Source organism: Ochotona princeps, chromosome 29, assembly GCF_030435755.1.
Source record: "Ochotona princeps isolate mOchPri1 chromosome 29, mOchPri1.hap1, whole genome shotgun sequence".
Classification (NCBI taxonomy): domain Eukaryota; kingdom Metazoa; phylum Chordata; class Mammalia; order Lagomorpha; family Ochotonidae; genus Ochotona; species Ochotona princeps.
In genome coordinates, this window is record NC_080860.1 from 3242637 (window position 1) to 3258534 (window position 15898).

The following is a 15898-nucleotide window of genomic DNA, read 5'->3' on the forward strand; positions in this document are numbered from 1 at the left end:
CTGGATTAAAAATCAAAACCCATCTTCGTATTGTCTGGAGGAGACTCACTTCAACAAAGATCAGCAGAAACTATATCACATGGGTTTTGTTGTTTTTTGTCAGTTTCATCTCTTCAAAACACTTTCTTCTGATTAAATCATTCAATGACTCGTAGATCAAGCAGTGGCATCATTTTCTTCAAGAAGGTTCTTGATTTTCATTTCTTCAGCTACACATTAGTCATTTAATAACATGTTATTTAACTTCTTGATGTTGTTAATTTCTTTTTTATCCCAGAGGGTATAAGGGAATATGAAACTGTACTATAAAATAATAACAATAATAAAAAAGGTATTTAAAAAAATTAAAAAAAAAAAACCTAAAAAAAGATGAAGTTGAAATTTGCATCTTTCTGTGCTTGCGTGACTGTCCCTCCCTGGTGTGCCTTGGGCCGGTCAGCAGGGTGGACGGCTGGGATGCCTTCTGATTGGTAGATGCCCTGGAGGAGGCAGATGAGAGGGACTACTGGGCTGGTGCGAGAAGCTGACAGGTTGCAGTTGGGACAGGAAGGCATTAGTTGGATTAAGAGGTGGGGAGAGAGGTTTCCAGTCCTTGGGTCCAGTAAGGCCATCACCGGTGAGGTGACAGACATACTGAAGGAATACACAGGGGCCCAGGAGGCTGTGCGGTGGCAGGGTGAAGCTGGAGGTGTGAGGAACCAGTGGTGCAGGCCATGTCAGGAATGACGACCTGCAAGACCGCTAGGTTTGCAAACAAGAAAGTTAGTTTTCATGGTCGCTGCTTAGTGGTACTTTCCCTTGTTCGCTGCAGGTTTCTTATGGATAGTGTACCAGCCTTGCCATTGGGCATAGTCCTCCGGAATACCTGTGCCCCTCTGGTGTTGGCTGAGGCACTGACTGCCTCTGGGAGTCAGGATGGGTCATGGCCTGCAGTTAGAGTTAGAGGCAGTTCCGCAGGTTTTGTGAGTCGCTTTTTTTTTTTTTTAATTTTCAGTTTTGCAGGACTTTGGAAGTCTAATATCTTACATTAAAGAGGTCTCTTCCTTGAAAAGCAATTAAGCTGGGGGATTATATTCTCATAAATCCAAGCCATTTCTTGTCTTAGGATCTGGGATCCTTTTCTGGACACAGTTTAATGAAAGTCAGTAGCTGTTAGGCAAGGACAGGCTGCTCACACGGATGAGGTGCAGGTGAGCGTCCTTTGAGAGATGTCGCAACAGGTGACAGCAGACGACAGTGCCCGTGGAGAAGTAAGATCTCTCTAGTTCTAGGCTTTGAGCTCTCCCCAGACTGCAGGTGAGCTGCGGGTAGTCAAGCCTCTGTCCTGTTGTTGCTTCAAATACACATATCCATTTGCTTAATTTGGCCGACAGATTGCAGGGAAAGGCCTTTTCTTACTGGGGGAAGTTTCTGTGAAGTACTAAGGTCAGAGTGATTTTTAACAAGTATTTTATCGTTGCATAGACCAGGTGGTTCCAGCTCTTCAGTTTGGTGGAGAAGCAATGTCAGGAGCAGATCGTCGCCCAGCAGGAGCAGTTCCACCACCAGATTCAGGTATTTGAGATTAGTGTGCTAGATCAGCTTGGTATAGCAGTAAAGATAAAGCACCAGCACATCATCAGAGCAATGACTCATTGCACTTCAGAATATTGTGATGTTTAATGCTCTTTTTTTTACCCAAATCTACAATTTTTCCTTTCCAGTGTATACAGGAAGAGATCAAGAATTTAGTCAAACTGCAGACCAGTGATGTTTCCTGGGTTTCCTGTGATAGAAGTTCTTCCAGCAAACAAGTGTCTTCCAAGAGTCAAATGGGTTTTTTGTCTCCAAACAGTGGGAGACATGAGCGCGGTGACAGCTGCCCTGAGCCTAAGGAGCCTGAGGCGCGGCGTGCGGCGTGCCCCCTGCCGGACAACACTGTGGACAGCGGCTCCGTGAGCAGTGGCTACGGCACCTTCTGCATCTCAGAATTAAATTCCGACTGGGCCATGGAGCCCCCAGGCGCCTCTGAAGGGCAGCGTGGGGCCCCCAGGGACCAGATGGGCTCACCTGGGCGTGGTGTGAAACACAAGACATTTTACACGCAAGCCACCAAAGAGCTCTGTGACTCTTCAACAGCAGAGGGCTCCATTTTCCCTGGGGAATTGGAACACGAGTTTCTTGAAGAAAATAGGATTTCTGAAGTATGTAACGGGCAAACAAGCAGGTGAGTAGAATTACTCTGTTGAAGGGAGGATTTTTTTTTTTCTAATTGTGTAAGATGTTGGGTGTGGCTGTGGCTTAGTGGGTAGAGTCTGCAGCATTGATGTCCTATGTAGGCACCAGTGTGACTCTGAGCTGCTCCGCTTCCCATCCAGCTCCCTGCTTGTGGCCTGGGAAAGCAGTGGAGGACGGCCCAAAGCTTTGGGACCCTGTACCCGTGTGGGAGACCTGGAAGAAGCTCCTGGCTCCTGGCTTCGGATTGGCTCAGCTGCAGCCGTTGCGGCTCACTTGGGGAGTGAATCATCAGATGGAAGATCTTCCTCTCTGTCTCTCCTCTTCTTTGTATGTCAGTATTTACAATGAAAATAAATAAATCTTTAAAAATGAGTGAGAGATCTTGTGTCTGATGTCTGCTGGTTCACTTTCACGATGGCCCTAACAGGTCCTGGGCAGATGAAAGCAGGACTCTGCAGCTCCGCCTGGGTCTGCAGGTGGATGGCAGCGGGCCAGGGTTTTGCATCACTTTCAGCTGTTTTTCCAGATGCACTAGTGGAGAGCTGGATGGGAAGTAGAGCAGCCAGAAATTAAACCAGCACTTATATGGCCTGCTGAGCCACCTCTAAGTTCATGAATTAAAATAATGTGTTTAATCATAGCAACACAATTCTTGCCTACTCTCAGCTGTAATTGTGAGTCCCTCACAGTAAATATGCCTCCACTCTGGAGTTACGTTTCATAGTTGAAAGGACCACTGTGGTCATACTTGCTTTGTTCCAGGGTTGCAGAGTTGGTTTGTTGTAAGTCGTTGTTGTTCTTTTGTTTACTTTGCCTTTGTTAGTAGGAAGTTGAGAAAGAAATTAAGGAAGCACTGTCTTTCAACTTTTAGGAAAAAACTCAAAATAGATCTCAAGGCAGTAATTTTCTTCCTTTCAGTAGTAAGTCGCTCACGTCATGGGCACAAAAGCCGAAGCAGAGCCAGTCAAACAGAGCACAAGAAGAAGCATGTTCAAGGTCTAAGCAAGGAAATGAGCAAAGCAAGCCGTCCCCCAGCGAGCAGGTGGGTGCCTGTCATGCCCCTCCGCCGGGCCAGTCGCTGTGGCGTGTGTGGCTTCACTGCACACTCCTCGCTGTCCTTTCTTTCCCATTATTTGTTCATTCACGTATCTGTTTGGGTATCTCATAGGATTGAAAATACCAAATTGTTGTAAGTATTGCTTTTTTTTTTTTTTAAGATTTATTTATTTTTTTATTGGAAAGTCAGATACACAGAGAGGAGGAAAGACAGAAAGATCTTCCATCCGTTGATTCACTTCCCAAGTGACCTCAATGGCTGGACATAAGCCAGTTCAAAGCCAGGAGCCGGGAACTTCCTCCAGGTCTTCCACACAGGTACAGGGTCCCAAGGCCCCGGTACATCCTTGACTGCTTTCCCAGGCCACAAGCAGGGAGCTGGATCAGAAGGGGGGGCAGCTGGACTTTTGCCGACGCCCGTGGTGGGATCATGGGTGGTATCCTAAATCATACACCACAGTAACACAGCTGGCCCCAGGAGGAAGGTTTAATATCTACTTGTAGCCTTAGTGGCTTAGATAGTTATAGGTTAGCAGTATTTAGTATAATATATTGAAATTGCCTGATCAGATTTCTCTGTGCCAACCTGATAGTTGAGAAAGTGGCTGTGTCTGGATCATCCTCATGTGTCCTTCGTGTCCCTGGGAGAAGGCGGCGCAGGAGGATGGTCCTTGAGCCCTCGTGTGACCCTCGTGTGACCCGTGTCTGCTTCCTTAGAGTACCTGCTCTCTTCAGTTCGTGACAGTTAATCTTGATAATGGCATGGTCTTTGAACGTTTTCAGGTTTGGTTTGAGGAAGAGGGAAGCTACGTAAATGAAAAAAGCTTCTTGGGTGCATGGAAAGCTGTTGGCACACATCTGGTAGTTTTATTGTAGAAAAGCCCGTTAGTCTCACTGGGTAGCCCCTTTCTGGAAAAGCCTTTTAGTTCCCAGAGGGAGCTCTGTTGTAGACAAGCTTGTGTTCTTACCTAACCGTTCTGCTGTTTGGAGCCTGAATGCCCTCCAGGGTGGTGTGGTCTTGTTTGGTTAGAGTGTGGCCTTTCTGGGGAGTCGGTTGGCCCTGACGGAGGTGGTGAGAGTGTGGCCTTTCCGGGGGAGTCGGTTAGCCCTGACGGAGGCCTCTTTTCCTCCACAGTTGGCTCTTTTCTGCCTCTTGTTAGGTTAGGGTTGAGAACATCTTGAGGCTTGCCGTTCTGGCACAGTCCAGGTGGGTGCTTATGTGCTGGGTGGCCACTCGTGACCTTGTTGTCTTTTTTTCTTTTTCTTTTTTCTATTGGAAAGGCACATATGCAGAGAAAAAGATTTTCCATCCTCTGGTTCACTCCCTAAGTGGCCTCAAAGACTGGAGCTGAGCCAATCAAAGCCAGGAGCCAGGAGCTTCTTCCCATTCTCCCACATGGTACAGGGTCCAGTGTGGTGGCCTAGTGGCTAGGGTCCTCACCTTGAGCATGCCAGGATATCATGTGGGCACCAGTTCTAATCCCGGTGGCTTCACGTCCCATCCAGCTCCCTGCTTGCGGCCTGGGAAAGTAGTCGAGGACAGCCCAAAGCGACCCTGCACCTGCATGGGAGACCTAGAGGAAGTTCCTGGCTCCTGGTTTCGGAATGGCACAGCACTGGCCGTTGCTGTCACTTGGGGAGTGGATCATCGGATGGAAGATCTTTCTGTTTCTCCTCCTCTATGTATATCTGACTTTGCAATGAGAATAAATAGATCTTTAAAAAAATTGCATGTTGTTTGGCAAAAGGGATGCCCAGTGCCCCAGTTTTTCCTGTGTTTGTGGTCTTGTGTCATTCTCCTTTCCGAGGAATTCAGAGTTGTCTGAAACTCTTCTGAGGTAAAATCGTGTTGGGCTGATGGTGGCATCTCTGCATTTCATGGCCTTTTATTATTATTATTATTATTAAAAGCTGGCTCTCTTGGCCCAGTGCTGTGTCATAATGCACTGAGACCCCATCTGCAGTGCCAGAATCTGATATGGGTGCCAGTTCGTGTTGTGGCTGCTTCACTTCTGATCCAGCAGCCTGCTAACGGCCTGGGCAAGCTGTGGGGGACGGCCTAAAGCAATCGTATACATAAATGGGAGACCTGGAAGAAGCTCCTGGCTCCTGGCTTTGGATCAGCTCAGTTCCAGCCGTTATGGCCATTTGGGAAGTGACCTGATGAAAGGGAGATTTCACTGTCTCCTCTCTGTGTAACTCTGTATTTTAAATAAAAATAACATAAAAAAAAAAAGCCGAAGAAACCCTGGGCCTTGTCTGCCCCGGGCGGGCGGCTCCCAGCCTGTTTGTGTCAGCCTGAGTGTTGAAGTTTCCACTGAGAGTTGGGGTGGGACAAATGTCTGTCTTGGGGTCACTTGCCTTGGTCATGCTGTCGCCTCTCCTGGTCCTTTCTGTCCTGAGTGAAAGAGACAAAAGGTGAGTTTGAAAGTCCCTCCTGGAGGTTGTGTAGTGCTCCGGGTGACTCTCCGGGAGGGCATGTGTGGTTTCTGCCACCCTGCCTGGTGTGACTGCCTGGGCGCCTGTAAGCACGGACAGAACTGTTGAGAAAACTTCTGGCCGAAAGTTTGTGATAGAAATGTGGACAGTGTCAGAGACGGTGAGGAGAAATGAAGGATTTTTGTTTTCAGCCTGTTCTGGATTCATAAGCAGTTACAGAGAAGTAGCCTGTCATTTTAGGTTTGTGTTAATGCTTTGTGGTGGTCAAAGTGAATTCGATTATTTACAGGTATGATAATACATGAATTGTAATGGCTTTTACATTAGTTTTGATACTAAATAACTTTAATTCTAGCTACTTTGCAGTTTCCTTGGGAAGTAGAGGGCAAATTTCAAATCATTTTAGTCCTGAACTCATTCTCTGACACCTGTTCCAGCTTTCTCTGGCTCTTCAGAGAACCAGCATAAGCTTGAGTAAATTACCTGGGCAAAGAAAGCCCTTCGCTCTTCATTCCTGTCACTTTGCGTTCTTGCCCTGTGGGTGCCCTGGCTTCCTTCTCTGTCATCCCCGTGGTGCCCGGCCCCTGGTGGGCCCCTGGCCCTTGCTCCCAAGCCCACCACTAACCAGCCTTTTGCATTTTTTCTTGAATTGTAGGCTGATTTTGCCACCACCATGCATCCTCGTACTTTTCACCTCAGTAAGCCAGAGGAGAGTCCGTCCTGCTGGGAGTCTGACTCAGGGACAGGTATGGCGCCTGCGTTCTGGAAGCTTCTCCTCTTCTGCCTTTGTTCCAGCTATGAACCATCAGTGTGGAGTGGCATGCCTGTGGCAGCAGTAACTTCTCTCCTTGCCTAGATTAAACAAACACACTTTTGAAATTGAAGATTTATTTATTTTTATTTGAAAGGCAGACTTACAGAGAGGGACGGAGATCTTCCATCCGCTGGTCCACTTCCAAGTGGCCACACTGGCCGGAGCTGGGTGGGTCCAAAACTGGGAGCCAGAGGCTTCTTCTGGATTTTCCCATGAGAGTACAGGACTCTTAGGTGGCCCAGGGCTTTGGGCCCTCCTGAACTGCTTTCCCAGGCCCTTAGCAGAGATCTGCATCGGAAGGGGAGCAGCCAGGACAGGAACCAGCGCCCATTTGGGATGCTGACATTCATTACAGACAGCGGCTTCACCTACTGCTCCACAATAGCAACACTTTTGGCAGTGATTTTGAAGAGCTGCAGAAGCCTCGTCCGGTTTCACTTGCTTCGTGGCGACTAGCAAACTCAGACCCTCTTTGAGCCATCACCTAGTGTTCTGGGGTGAACTGTTCTCTTGATCCCTCTATACACTGACTCCCTCCCCACGTCCAGCTCATCAGGATGAATTTGCTTTGCAGGACCCAGCCACTTCTTGCCACCTTCACAGACCCTCTTCTGCCCCCAGGGTGCCTGCAGGCTTCCGGGTTGACCTCCGTGCTCCCATCCTTTCCATTCAGTCTGTTCTGGACATAGTAGCCCATGTGAGCTTTTTGAGAGCTTGTTTAGGTCACCTGACTGCGTTCAGTTTAACTTGTCTTGAGAAAGTGTTGTTGTCAGGCCCGGCACTGTAGCCTAACTGCTAACGTTCTTGCTTTGCACGTGCTGGGATCCCATACGGGTGCCTGTTCTAATCCCGCTGGCCCCACTTCCCATCTAGCTGGATGGGAAAATAGTCGAGGATGGGCCAAAGCCTTGGGACCCTGCACCTGTGTGGGAGACCTGGAAGAGACTCCTGGGTTTAGATTGGCACAGCTCTGGCCATTGTGGTTGCTTAGGGCGTGAACCAGACAGTGGAAGATCTTCCTCTCTGTCTCTCCTCTCTGTATATCTGACTTTCCAATAAAAATAAAAAATAAATCTAAAAAAATAAAGAGAGTTGACAATTTTTTTGGGGAAAAAAAGTGTTGTCATCTTGTCTCATGGCTCTCTGCCCGATGCCTTGTGCCTTCAGGACTGACCTACTGGAGGCTGGAGGAGAAGGACCTGTACCACTCTTTGCCTGACACTTTAGAGAAGGCATTTATCCCCTACCCCTGCACAGACCTGTCACCAAGCCAGGTAACCTGAAATTGTGTGCGCCCGTGCATGTGTGTGTGTGTGAATGCCCACCCACAGGCATGACATTAAGTCCATTATGAATTTTGTGTTTTTAACTTCTGATATAGCAGTGAAAGCTTGGGATTTAGAGTCAGGTTCATCTAATTTTAAATTTCTTTCCTGTGTAATCCTATGAATCTATTAATGTTTTGTGACATTAAATGAGAAGATTTGTGCCTGATATTTTATATAAAGTATGTCCTTAGCTATGAACTTGTGCCCTTTTCTGAGCCTGATGTTTTTCCATCCTGTCACATTTCCTGCTGATCTGCCTTTGTCGTATGTTATGAGTAGCTTAGTTTGCTGCATCAGTATACTTCAAGCAAGGAATGTAAATATTTTGGTTGTTTTGGAGCGGAGAACTGGGAGTGTTGAGCGTGTGATGTTGAAGTAGACGTGCGGGGCCTTCCCACAAGCTTCATGAAGCGTGCTCCTGTTGCTCTGTGTGTGGTAAGGTAATGAGAGAGAGAGACATTTGGGAACAGGAGAGACAGGACTAAAGTGGCCAGGGGAACTTGTCTGGGCAGATGGGGCACTGGGGCACCCAGGTCCTTGGGAAACTTGGGAGTCCTAGAGAGTGACAGAAGGCAGTGCTCACACTTGAGGTAAGGCGCAGAGGGGAACAGGTGAGCGTGATGGGAAGGGAATTGGGAGGGGGCCCTGTGGGGGACAAGGCCCCATGGCTTGACACCTGCAGGACCTCCCTTTTGCTGTCTGGTTCCTAGGTTTCCTAGTTCATGTTACATGAATAAAAAAGCACCAATTGTGCTGATACAGTGTCTTGTTTAAAAAATTATTTTTATTTATTCATAAGGTGGGGAGACAAAGATATTCAATCTACTGATTCACTCCACAAACATACGCAAGAGCCGGGGCTGGATGCAGCCAGAACTGGGGACCTGGAACTCAACATGAGCCTCCCACCTAGGGTGGAAGAGACCCAGCCCCTTGAGCGATTTCTCCTCCTGTTGGGGTTGGCACTAGCAGGGACCTCAAAGAGGATTTGAGCATCTCAAGGTGCCGGTTACCTGTGCCGTTACGGAGTACTTGGCCCTCTAGATTTGTGCTTTGTTCTTGTGCAAGGGTTTTAGACTTCACATAGATTTATATTTTTGTTTTGCATGTTTGAAAGGGTGAGGGAGAGAAAGCTTCCGTCCACTGGTTCACTGGCCCCATACCGAGGTCTGGGGCGGGTCAAATCCAGGAGCCAGGACTTCCGTCCAGGTCCCTGACACTGGTGGCAAGAACTCCGGTACTTAAGCCATCACGTTACCAGAGAGCTGGATCTGAGGCAGAGCACCTAGGACTTGTCCTGGTGTGTTAGTATGGGTTGTGGATGTCACCAGTGTCACGGTGACACTGCTCACTGAGCCCCTATCATGGATCTTTGTCACAAAGCCTAATCTGTACTTAAACGTCCTCACCTCCAGAGGCTTGCTGGGACGCTCACATGGAAGACCAGGATGGAGATCCTGGCTCCCGGCCTTGACCAGCCCTGTGGACATCTGGGGAGTGAAGGGATGAACGAACAGTCTGTCATCTGCCTGTCAAGAAGATGAGAATAAATAATTACAAGGGCTGGTTTTCACTGGATGCCCTCTTCCTTAATCCTTTTTTCTTGTCTGTTTTAAAGATTTAGTTAGAACCCGCAGTAACGAGGCTCAAGGGGAGAGAAATTGCGACAGAGATCCTCCATCTGCTGGGGAGGCTGGGCCCAGGACCTGGACCCCCACCTGTACATGCAGGGCCAGGAGCTGGACCCCCACCTGCACATGCAGAGGCCCAGGACCTAGACCCCCACCTGCACATGCAGGCCCAGGACCTGGACCCCCACCTGCACATGCAGGGGCCAGGACCTGGACCGCCGCTTTCCCAGGCGCATTGGCAGGGAGCTGGATGGGACTGGGAGCAACTGGGATTTGAACCAGCACCCACGTGGGATGCCCATTTTGTGTAAGCAGTGGCTTAACTTGCTGATCCTTAAGGTTGTCCCTGTTTGCCAGCTCTTTAAAAAAATATATATAGCTACACAAGCAAGGAACTCTTATTGCTTCATATGTAGCTGGAGGTTTTCTCATTCAGTTTTAATGATTTGCGAGATGTTGCTTGAAAATTTTATTATTTCAAGTGGGACTATGAAGGCTTTTATATTTGGGAGTATTCATGGGCTGCTAAAATTTATATTCTAGTTGTCTCCTTATGTTCATTGTCAGTCCCTCTGGGACCAGCTCTGTGGTGCAGCAGGTGAAGCGGTCCTTCGTCACAGCAGCATCTCCGCACTGGCTTTGGTGCCCTCTGCTCTGCTTTGATCCAGCTCCCTGCTCATGTGCCTGGGGAGGCAGCAAAAGGTGGGCCAAGGGCTTGCATCCTGCCACCCACATGAGAGACCCAGGTGGAGTTCCAAGCTCCTGGCTCTGTCCTGGCTCTCCTCGCTGTCGTAGCCATTTGGGGGAGTAACCATGGATGGAGGATGTCCATCTTTCTGTCGCTCTGTTAAATCTTAAAACAAGCACAAAGCAGCAGTCGCTACTCCGCAGGCTATCCCTCGTCCTAAGCAGTGACTTCCAAGCGTGAGTTGTCAGCTTGATAGTATGCATTTTCACCTTATTGAAAAAGTAAAATATATGTGTGTGTGTATAATTTTTTTTTGAAGATTTTCTTTTTAATGGAAAGTCAGATATACAGAGAGGAGAGACAGAGAGGAAGATCTTCCATCCAATGATTCACTCCCCAAGTGGCAGCAATGGCTGGAGCTGAGCTGATCTAAAGCTAGGAGCTGAGCTGATCTAAAGCTAGGAGCTTTCTCCGGGTCTCCCACATGGGTGCAGGGTCCCAAGGGCCGCCCTCAAATGCTTTCCCGGGCCACAAGCAGGGAGCTGGATGGGAAGTGAGGCTGCGGGATTAGAACCTTATGGGATCCCGATGCATGCAAGGCGAGGACTTTAGCCACTAGGCTATCGCAGCGGACCATGAAGATTTATTTTTTATTGGAATATCAGATTTGCAGAGAGGAGAGACAAGGGAAGGTCTTCCATCTGCTGGTTCACTCCCGAAGTAGCCATAATATCTGGAGCTGCACCAATCCGAAGCCAGGATCCAGGAGCTTCTTCTGGATTTCCCATGTAGGTGCAGGGTTCCAAGGCTTTGGGCGGTCCTCGAGTGCTTTCCCAGGCCACAAGTGGGGAGCTGGAACGGGAAGTGGAGCAACTGGGATCTGAACCAGCACCCATATGGGAAGCTGGCAGAAGCAAAGCTAAGACTTTAGGCGCCAAACTGCAGTGCTGGACCCAGACCAAACCTCTATCTGGAGCTCACATTGTTATTCTTGAATCTTTACGCTACTGATATTACCGCTTATGTAATTTTGTTTCATGTCTTCCAATCTAATGCTACCATATGGGTGCCGGTTCTAATCCCGGTAGCTCCACTTTCCATCCAGCTCCCTGCTTGTGGCCTGGGAAAGCAGTGGAGGACGGCCCAAAGCTTTGGGACCCTGCACCTGCATGGGAGACCAGAGGAAGAGGTTCCACGTTCCCGGCTTCAGATCGGCGCAGCACCGGCCGTTGCAGTCACTTGGGGAATGAATCATCGTACGGAAGATCTTCCTCTCTCTCTCCTCCTCTCTGTATATCTGACTTTGTAATAAAAATAAATAAATCTTTTAAAGAAAAAATCTAGTTACTTGTAATAAGAATACTGATCAGAAAAGGGAAAAGGGAACGCAGCAGCTAGCTTGGAGAGCCCCGCTTTGACTCTAAGCCAATCAGCTTCCAGAGGCTACCTTGTCAGCGCTGAGCTGACGGCCAAATGCTTCATGCCTCCAAGATCGCTCCACCTGCCCCAGAGAACCAGTCCTGCCTAGTTCAAGCCCAGCCTGACGCGCCTCGAGCCCTGAGCGTGAGCATGCTGTGTGCTGCCCCGTTTCTAGGTGCTGACCCTGGATCCAGCACTGCACATGAAGGCCACTCAGCAGGTGTCTGGGCCTCCGCCACGTGACTTTGTCAACACCCTTGATGACAGAATATCCTTTTCTCCGGACTCCGTTCTAGAACCCAGCGTGTCTAGTCACTCCGACATAGACTCATTTTCTCAAACAAGTAACATTGCTGCTCAGCTGTCTGGATTCCCCAAGTATCCTTCAAAGACGCAGGCGTCACCTGTGGACTCTTGGAAGAACCACACGTTCCAGACCCAAAGTAGGAGCAGTTCCACGTTGCCCTCGGTGTGCACTCTGGCTAGTAATGACCTCTCGGTCAACACTGTAGACGAAGAACACACTGTCTTGGTTGCTTCGACCTCGGTCAGTCAATCCCAGCTTCCAGGTACAGCCAACAGTGTCCCAGAATGCATTGCATTGACTTCCTTGGACGATCCTGTGATGTTGTCTAAGTATGTATTTCAGTGGATGGCTTGTAATGTTACTAGATTTTCTCTGATGTCTGATTGAATTATGAATGGAGTTCACTGAACACCAGTAATGCTTATAACCTTCACTAAATATGGCACAGTAATTTTAAAGTAGATTATTTCATTTTTAGGGGATTTTCACCTGCTAGCTTTTTGTGACGACTTTCTGTGGGTGTTCAAAGGAGACAGGCTGCTTTGTGCTCACAGGGCTGACCTTGTGCTTGCTCTCTGGGAGGCAGTGGGGGGATGGGCGCCCTCGTGACTGTTTTACCTTCAGCAGAATTAGGCAGAGCCTGAAGGAGAAGCATGCTCGGCACGTGGCAGATCTTCGTGCTTATTATGAGTCAGAAATTGCTAGTTTGAAACAGAAGCTGGAGGCAAAGGAGATGTCGGCTGTCGAAGACTGGAAGAAAACCAACCAAATTCTTGTTGACAGGTAAAGCTTATTGAACTCTGAAGCTGGTGTTTATTCATCTTGGATGCAGTGTTTGCAGAAACATTATAATGAAATACTTTATTTTTTTAACTTTTTAAAAAGATTTATTTATTTTGGGGCCCAGCAGTGTGGCCTCGCAGCTAAAGTCCTCACCTTGAATGCGCCGGGATCCCATATGGACGCCGGTTCTAATCCCGGCAGCTCCACTTCCCATCCAGCTCCCTGCCTGTGTCCTGGGAAAGCATTCGAGGACAGCCCAAAGCCTTGGGACCCTGCACCCGCGTGGGAGACCCGGAAGAAGTTCCATGTTCCCGGCTTCGGATCGGCACAGCACTGGCTGTTGCAGTCACTTGGGGAGTGAATCATCGGACGGAAGATCTTCCTCTCTGTCTCTCCTCCTCTCTGTATATCCGACTTTGTAAAGAAAATAAATAAATCTTTTAAAGAAAAAAAGGATTTATTTATTTTGTATTGGAAAGGCAGACATACATAGAGGAGGAGAGACAGAGAGGAAGATCTTCCATCTGCTACTTCACTTCCCAAGTGGCTGCAACTGCTGGAGCTGAACCAATCTGAAGCCATGAGCCAGGAACTTTCTCCAGGTCTCCCACACCGGTGCAGGGTCCCAAGGCTTTGGGCTGTCCTCGAATGCTTTCCCAGGACACAGGCAGGGAGCTGGATGGGAGTTGGGGCCGCTGGGATTAAAACCAGTGCCCATATGGGATTCCAGCTCGTGCAAAGTGAGGACTTGAGCCACTAGGCCACCGCACCAGGCTCACCAGTGGACTTTTTAGAGATGACAGCAAGGTGCTGGAGAAGGAACCCGGTCAGTACTGTCGGCTAAGGCATGTTCAAGTCTAGGATGTGTCAGGGCGCAGAGAGCAGGTGTTGAAGGAACAAGTGGGATGTCAAGGATTTCGGTAAATGTCAGTGTTGTCTCCGTGGACCACAGCTGTCCAGCTGCTGGAGTCAGGGCCACCAGGCTATGTGAATGGACAGCAGGATACTTTTTTTTCCTTGTGTTCTTAAAAGGATTGAAAGTGGCTTTCATTGTGGATGCTGTGTGTTGCAGGGGACAGTAATGAGAAGTGATGTTTAGAACTAGAAAAGTGCTTCCGCTTGTCAAAAAACCAATGTTGTCAGGGCACTGGCCAGTTTTTCCAAGCTTAAAATTACAGGTTGGCAGATCCCACTGGTCCTGCACGCAGGACTGGGAACGTAGGCCAGCTATGACGTCATTATGGTATCACACAGTGGCCGCCCTCAGGGGTGATCCCCGACTTACCACGATCAGTGTGGTGATGACAGCAGCGAAATAGTGAAGGGGCCTTCAGCTTGAGAACAGTCATCTTAGCATGTTCTCTGTCTGTTTTTTAACAATTTAATTTTCTTGAAAGACAGAGACCGGGCTCGGCAGCGTGGCCTAGTGGCTAAAGTCCTCGCCTTGATCCCATATGGCCGCTGGTTCTAATCCCGGCAGCTCCACTTCCTCTCTATCTCTCCTCCTCTCAGTATATCTGACTTTGTAATAAAAATAAAATAAATCTTTAAAAAAAGAAAGACAGAGACCAAGAGAGAGGTCTTCTGTCTGTTGGATGACTGCAACCCCTGGAGCTGGCCGGGCTGGTCTGGAGCCAGGAGCCAGGAGTTTGGGTTTCTCATGTGGGTGCTGTGTCCCCAGGACTTGGGCCATCTTCCATTGCTTTCCTAGGCATATCAGCCAAGCTGGACCCAAAGTGGAGCAGCTGGGACAACCAGTGTGCATTTGTGATGCTGGCCCTACAGGTGGTGGCTTTATCCACTGCCCTAGCACCAGTCCCAGTATTGCGTCTCATAAGATGAAATGTGGTTAGGGGCATGGACTCTGGATCCATGGAACTGCTTACATCCTGTGTGGAGCATGGCTTCTTTGTGTTTCCTCATCTGTAAGATGAGACTGGTTATGGGAATAATACATTCACATTGTGTTTGGAATGGAACAGAGGATATATTATGAAAAACAGATCACCTACCCCAATTCCTACTGTCAGTATCCCAGACATAACACTCCCTCTAAAGCTTACATTACATTTATGTATATGCATGAGGAGGAGTCTTGAGAAAGTTTATGTAAAATATCTATTACGAGAAAACTATGCATGAATTTCAAAAATGTTTTGCTACAAAATTCACCTTTTATTTTTTTAAGATTTATTTATTTATTTGGAAGGGTGTGAGAGAGGGAGAAAGAGTGAGTTCTTCCATACATCACATATAAATGGTTGCAGCAGTCAGGATTGGGCCAAAACAGCAGTGGGAGCCAGGAGCTCCCTCCTGCTTCTGCTGTGATGGCTGGGCCTCTGCTGCCTCCACAGGGGATTAGCCGGAAGCAAGATCCAGTACCATTTTGTTTAAAAATTTGCTGTTTATTGTGCCTGGCATCATGGCCTAGTGGCTAAATTCTTGCCTTGCAACTGCCAGGATACCTTAGAGGCGCCAGTTGGTGACCCGGCTGTTCTAGTTCCCACCCAGTTCCCACCCAGTTCCCTGCCTGGGAAAGCTGTGGAGGGTCCCCAAAACCTTCGGACCCTGCACCTGCATGGGAGACTGAGGGCTTGTACTTCTGATTGGTGCAGCTCTGGCTGTTGTAGCCACTTGGGGAGTGAACCAGCGAATGGAAGATCTTGCTGTCTCTTGTTCTCTCTGCAAATCTCCCTTTCCAATAAAAAAATAAATAGATCTTACAAACAATTTTGTTACTTTTTTATTTGCAAGGGAAAGGAAGGAAGAAAGGAGGGAAATTCAAAAGACGAAATGAGGGAAAGGAAAGAAAGCTCTTTTGTTCACTTGTTCACTCCCCAAATGCTTCCAGGCAATAGAAGCTCCACCGAGGCCTCCGCTGGGTCCTTGGGATCCCAGTCCTGCACTCTGGTGCTGTCCCGGGCCGCCCCGGGAGCGTGGCAGCAGGAGGCTGCGTGGGGCGCCACGCTGGGCTGGTTCTTCCAAGGGACTCTTAACTGGATGCACACCAGCGTCTAGCCCTGAAATCTTGGAATTCCATGTTTCCACAAGCTTTCTGATCTCTACAGCTAAGATTTTCCAGTCTTTTCTAACTTTATAAAAGTTTTAGTGTGATTTTAAATTATACCATGTCTTTAACAAAATTTGTACATTTGTACAAATTTTATGTACATTTGTACATAAAATGTACATTTGTATGTACATTTTAACCCTTTT

At 48.3% G+C, this 15898-nt stretch overlaps 1 protein-coding gene across 7 annotated transcripts in view; it reads left to right on the plus strand.

Annotated features, from left to right (window-relative positions):
- MPHOSPH9 (M-phase phosphoprotein 9) overlaps window positions 1-15898 on the plus strand; it is a 51267-nt gene that overhangs the window by 10966 nt on the left and 24403 nt on the right. For 3 of the 7 annotated variants that reach the window (XM_058656587.1, XM_058656583.1, XM_058656585.1), the window contains exons 4-10: window positions 1465-1554; window positions 1704-2206; window positions 3136-3259; window positions 6368-6458; window positions 7694-7800; window positions 11768-12228; window positions 12524-12682. In XM_058656587.1, the coding sequence (XP_058512570.1) occupies window positions 1465-1554; window positions 1704-2206; window positions 3136-3259; window positions 6368-6458; window positions 7694-7800; window positions 11768-12228; window positions 12524-12682 (1535 nt within the window). The remainder of the gene's footprint in view (window positions 1-1464; window positions 1555-1703; window positions 2207-3135; window positions 3260-6367; window positions 6459-7693; window positions 7801-11767; window positions 12229-12523; window positions 12683-15898) is intronic. The other 4 variants (XM_058656584.1, XM_004595338.3, XM_058656586.1 and 1 more) reach the window with 4 other exon arrangements.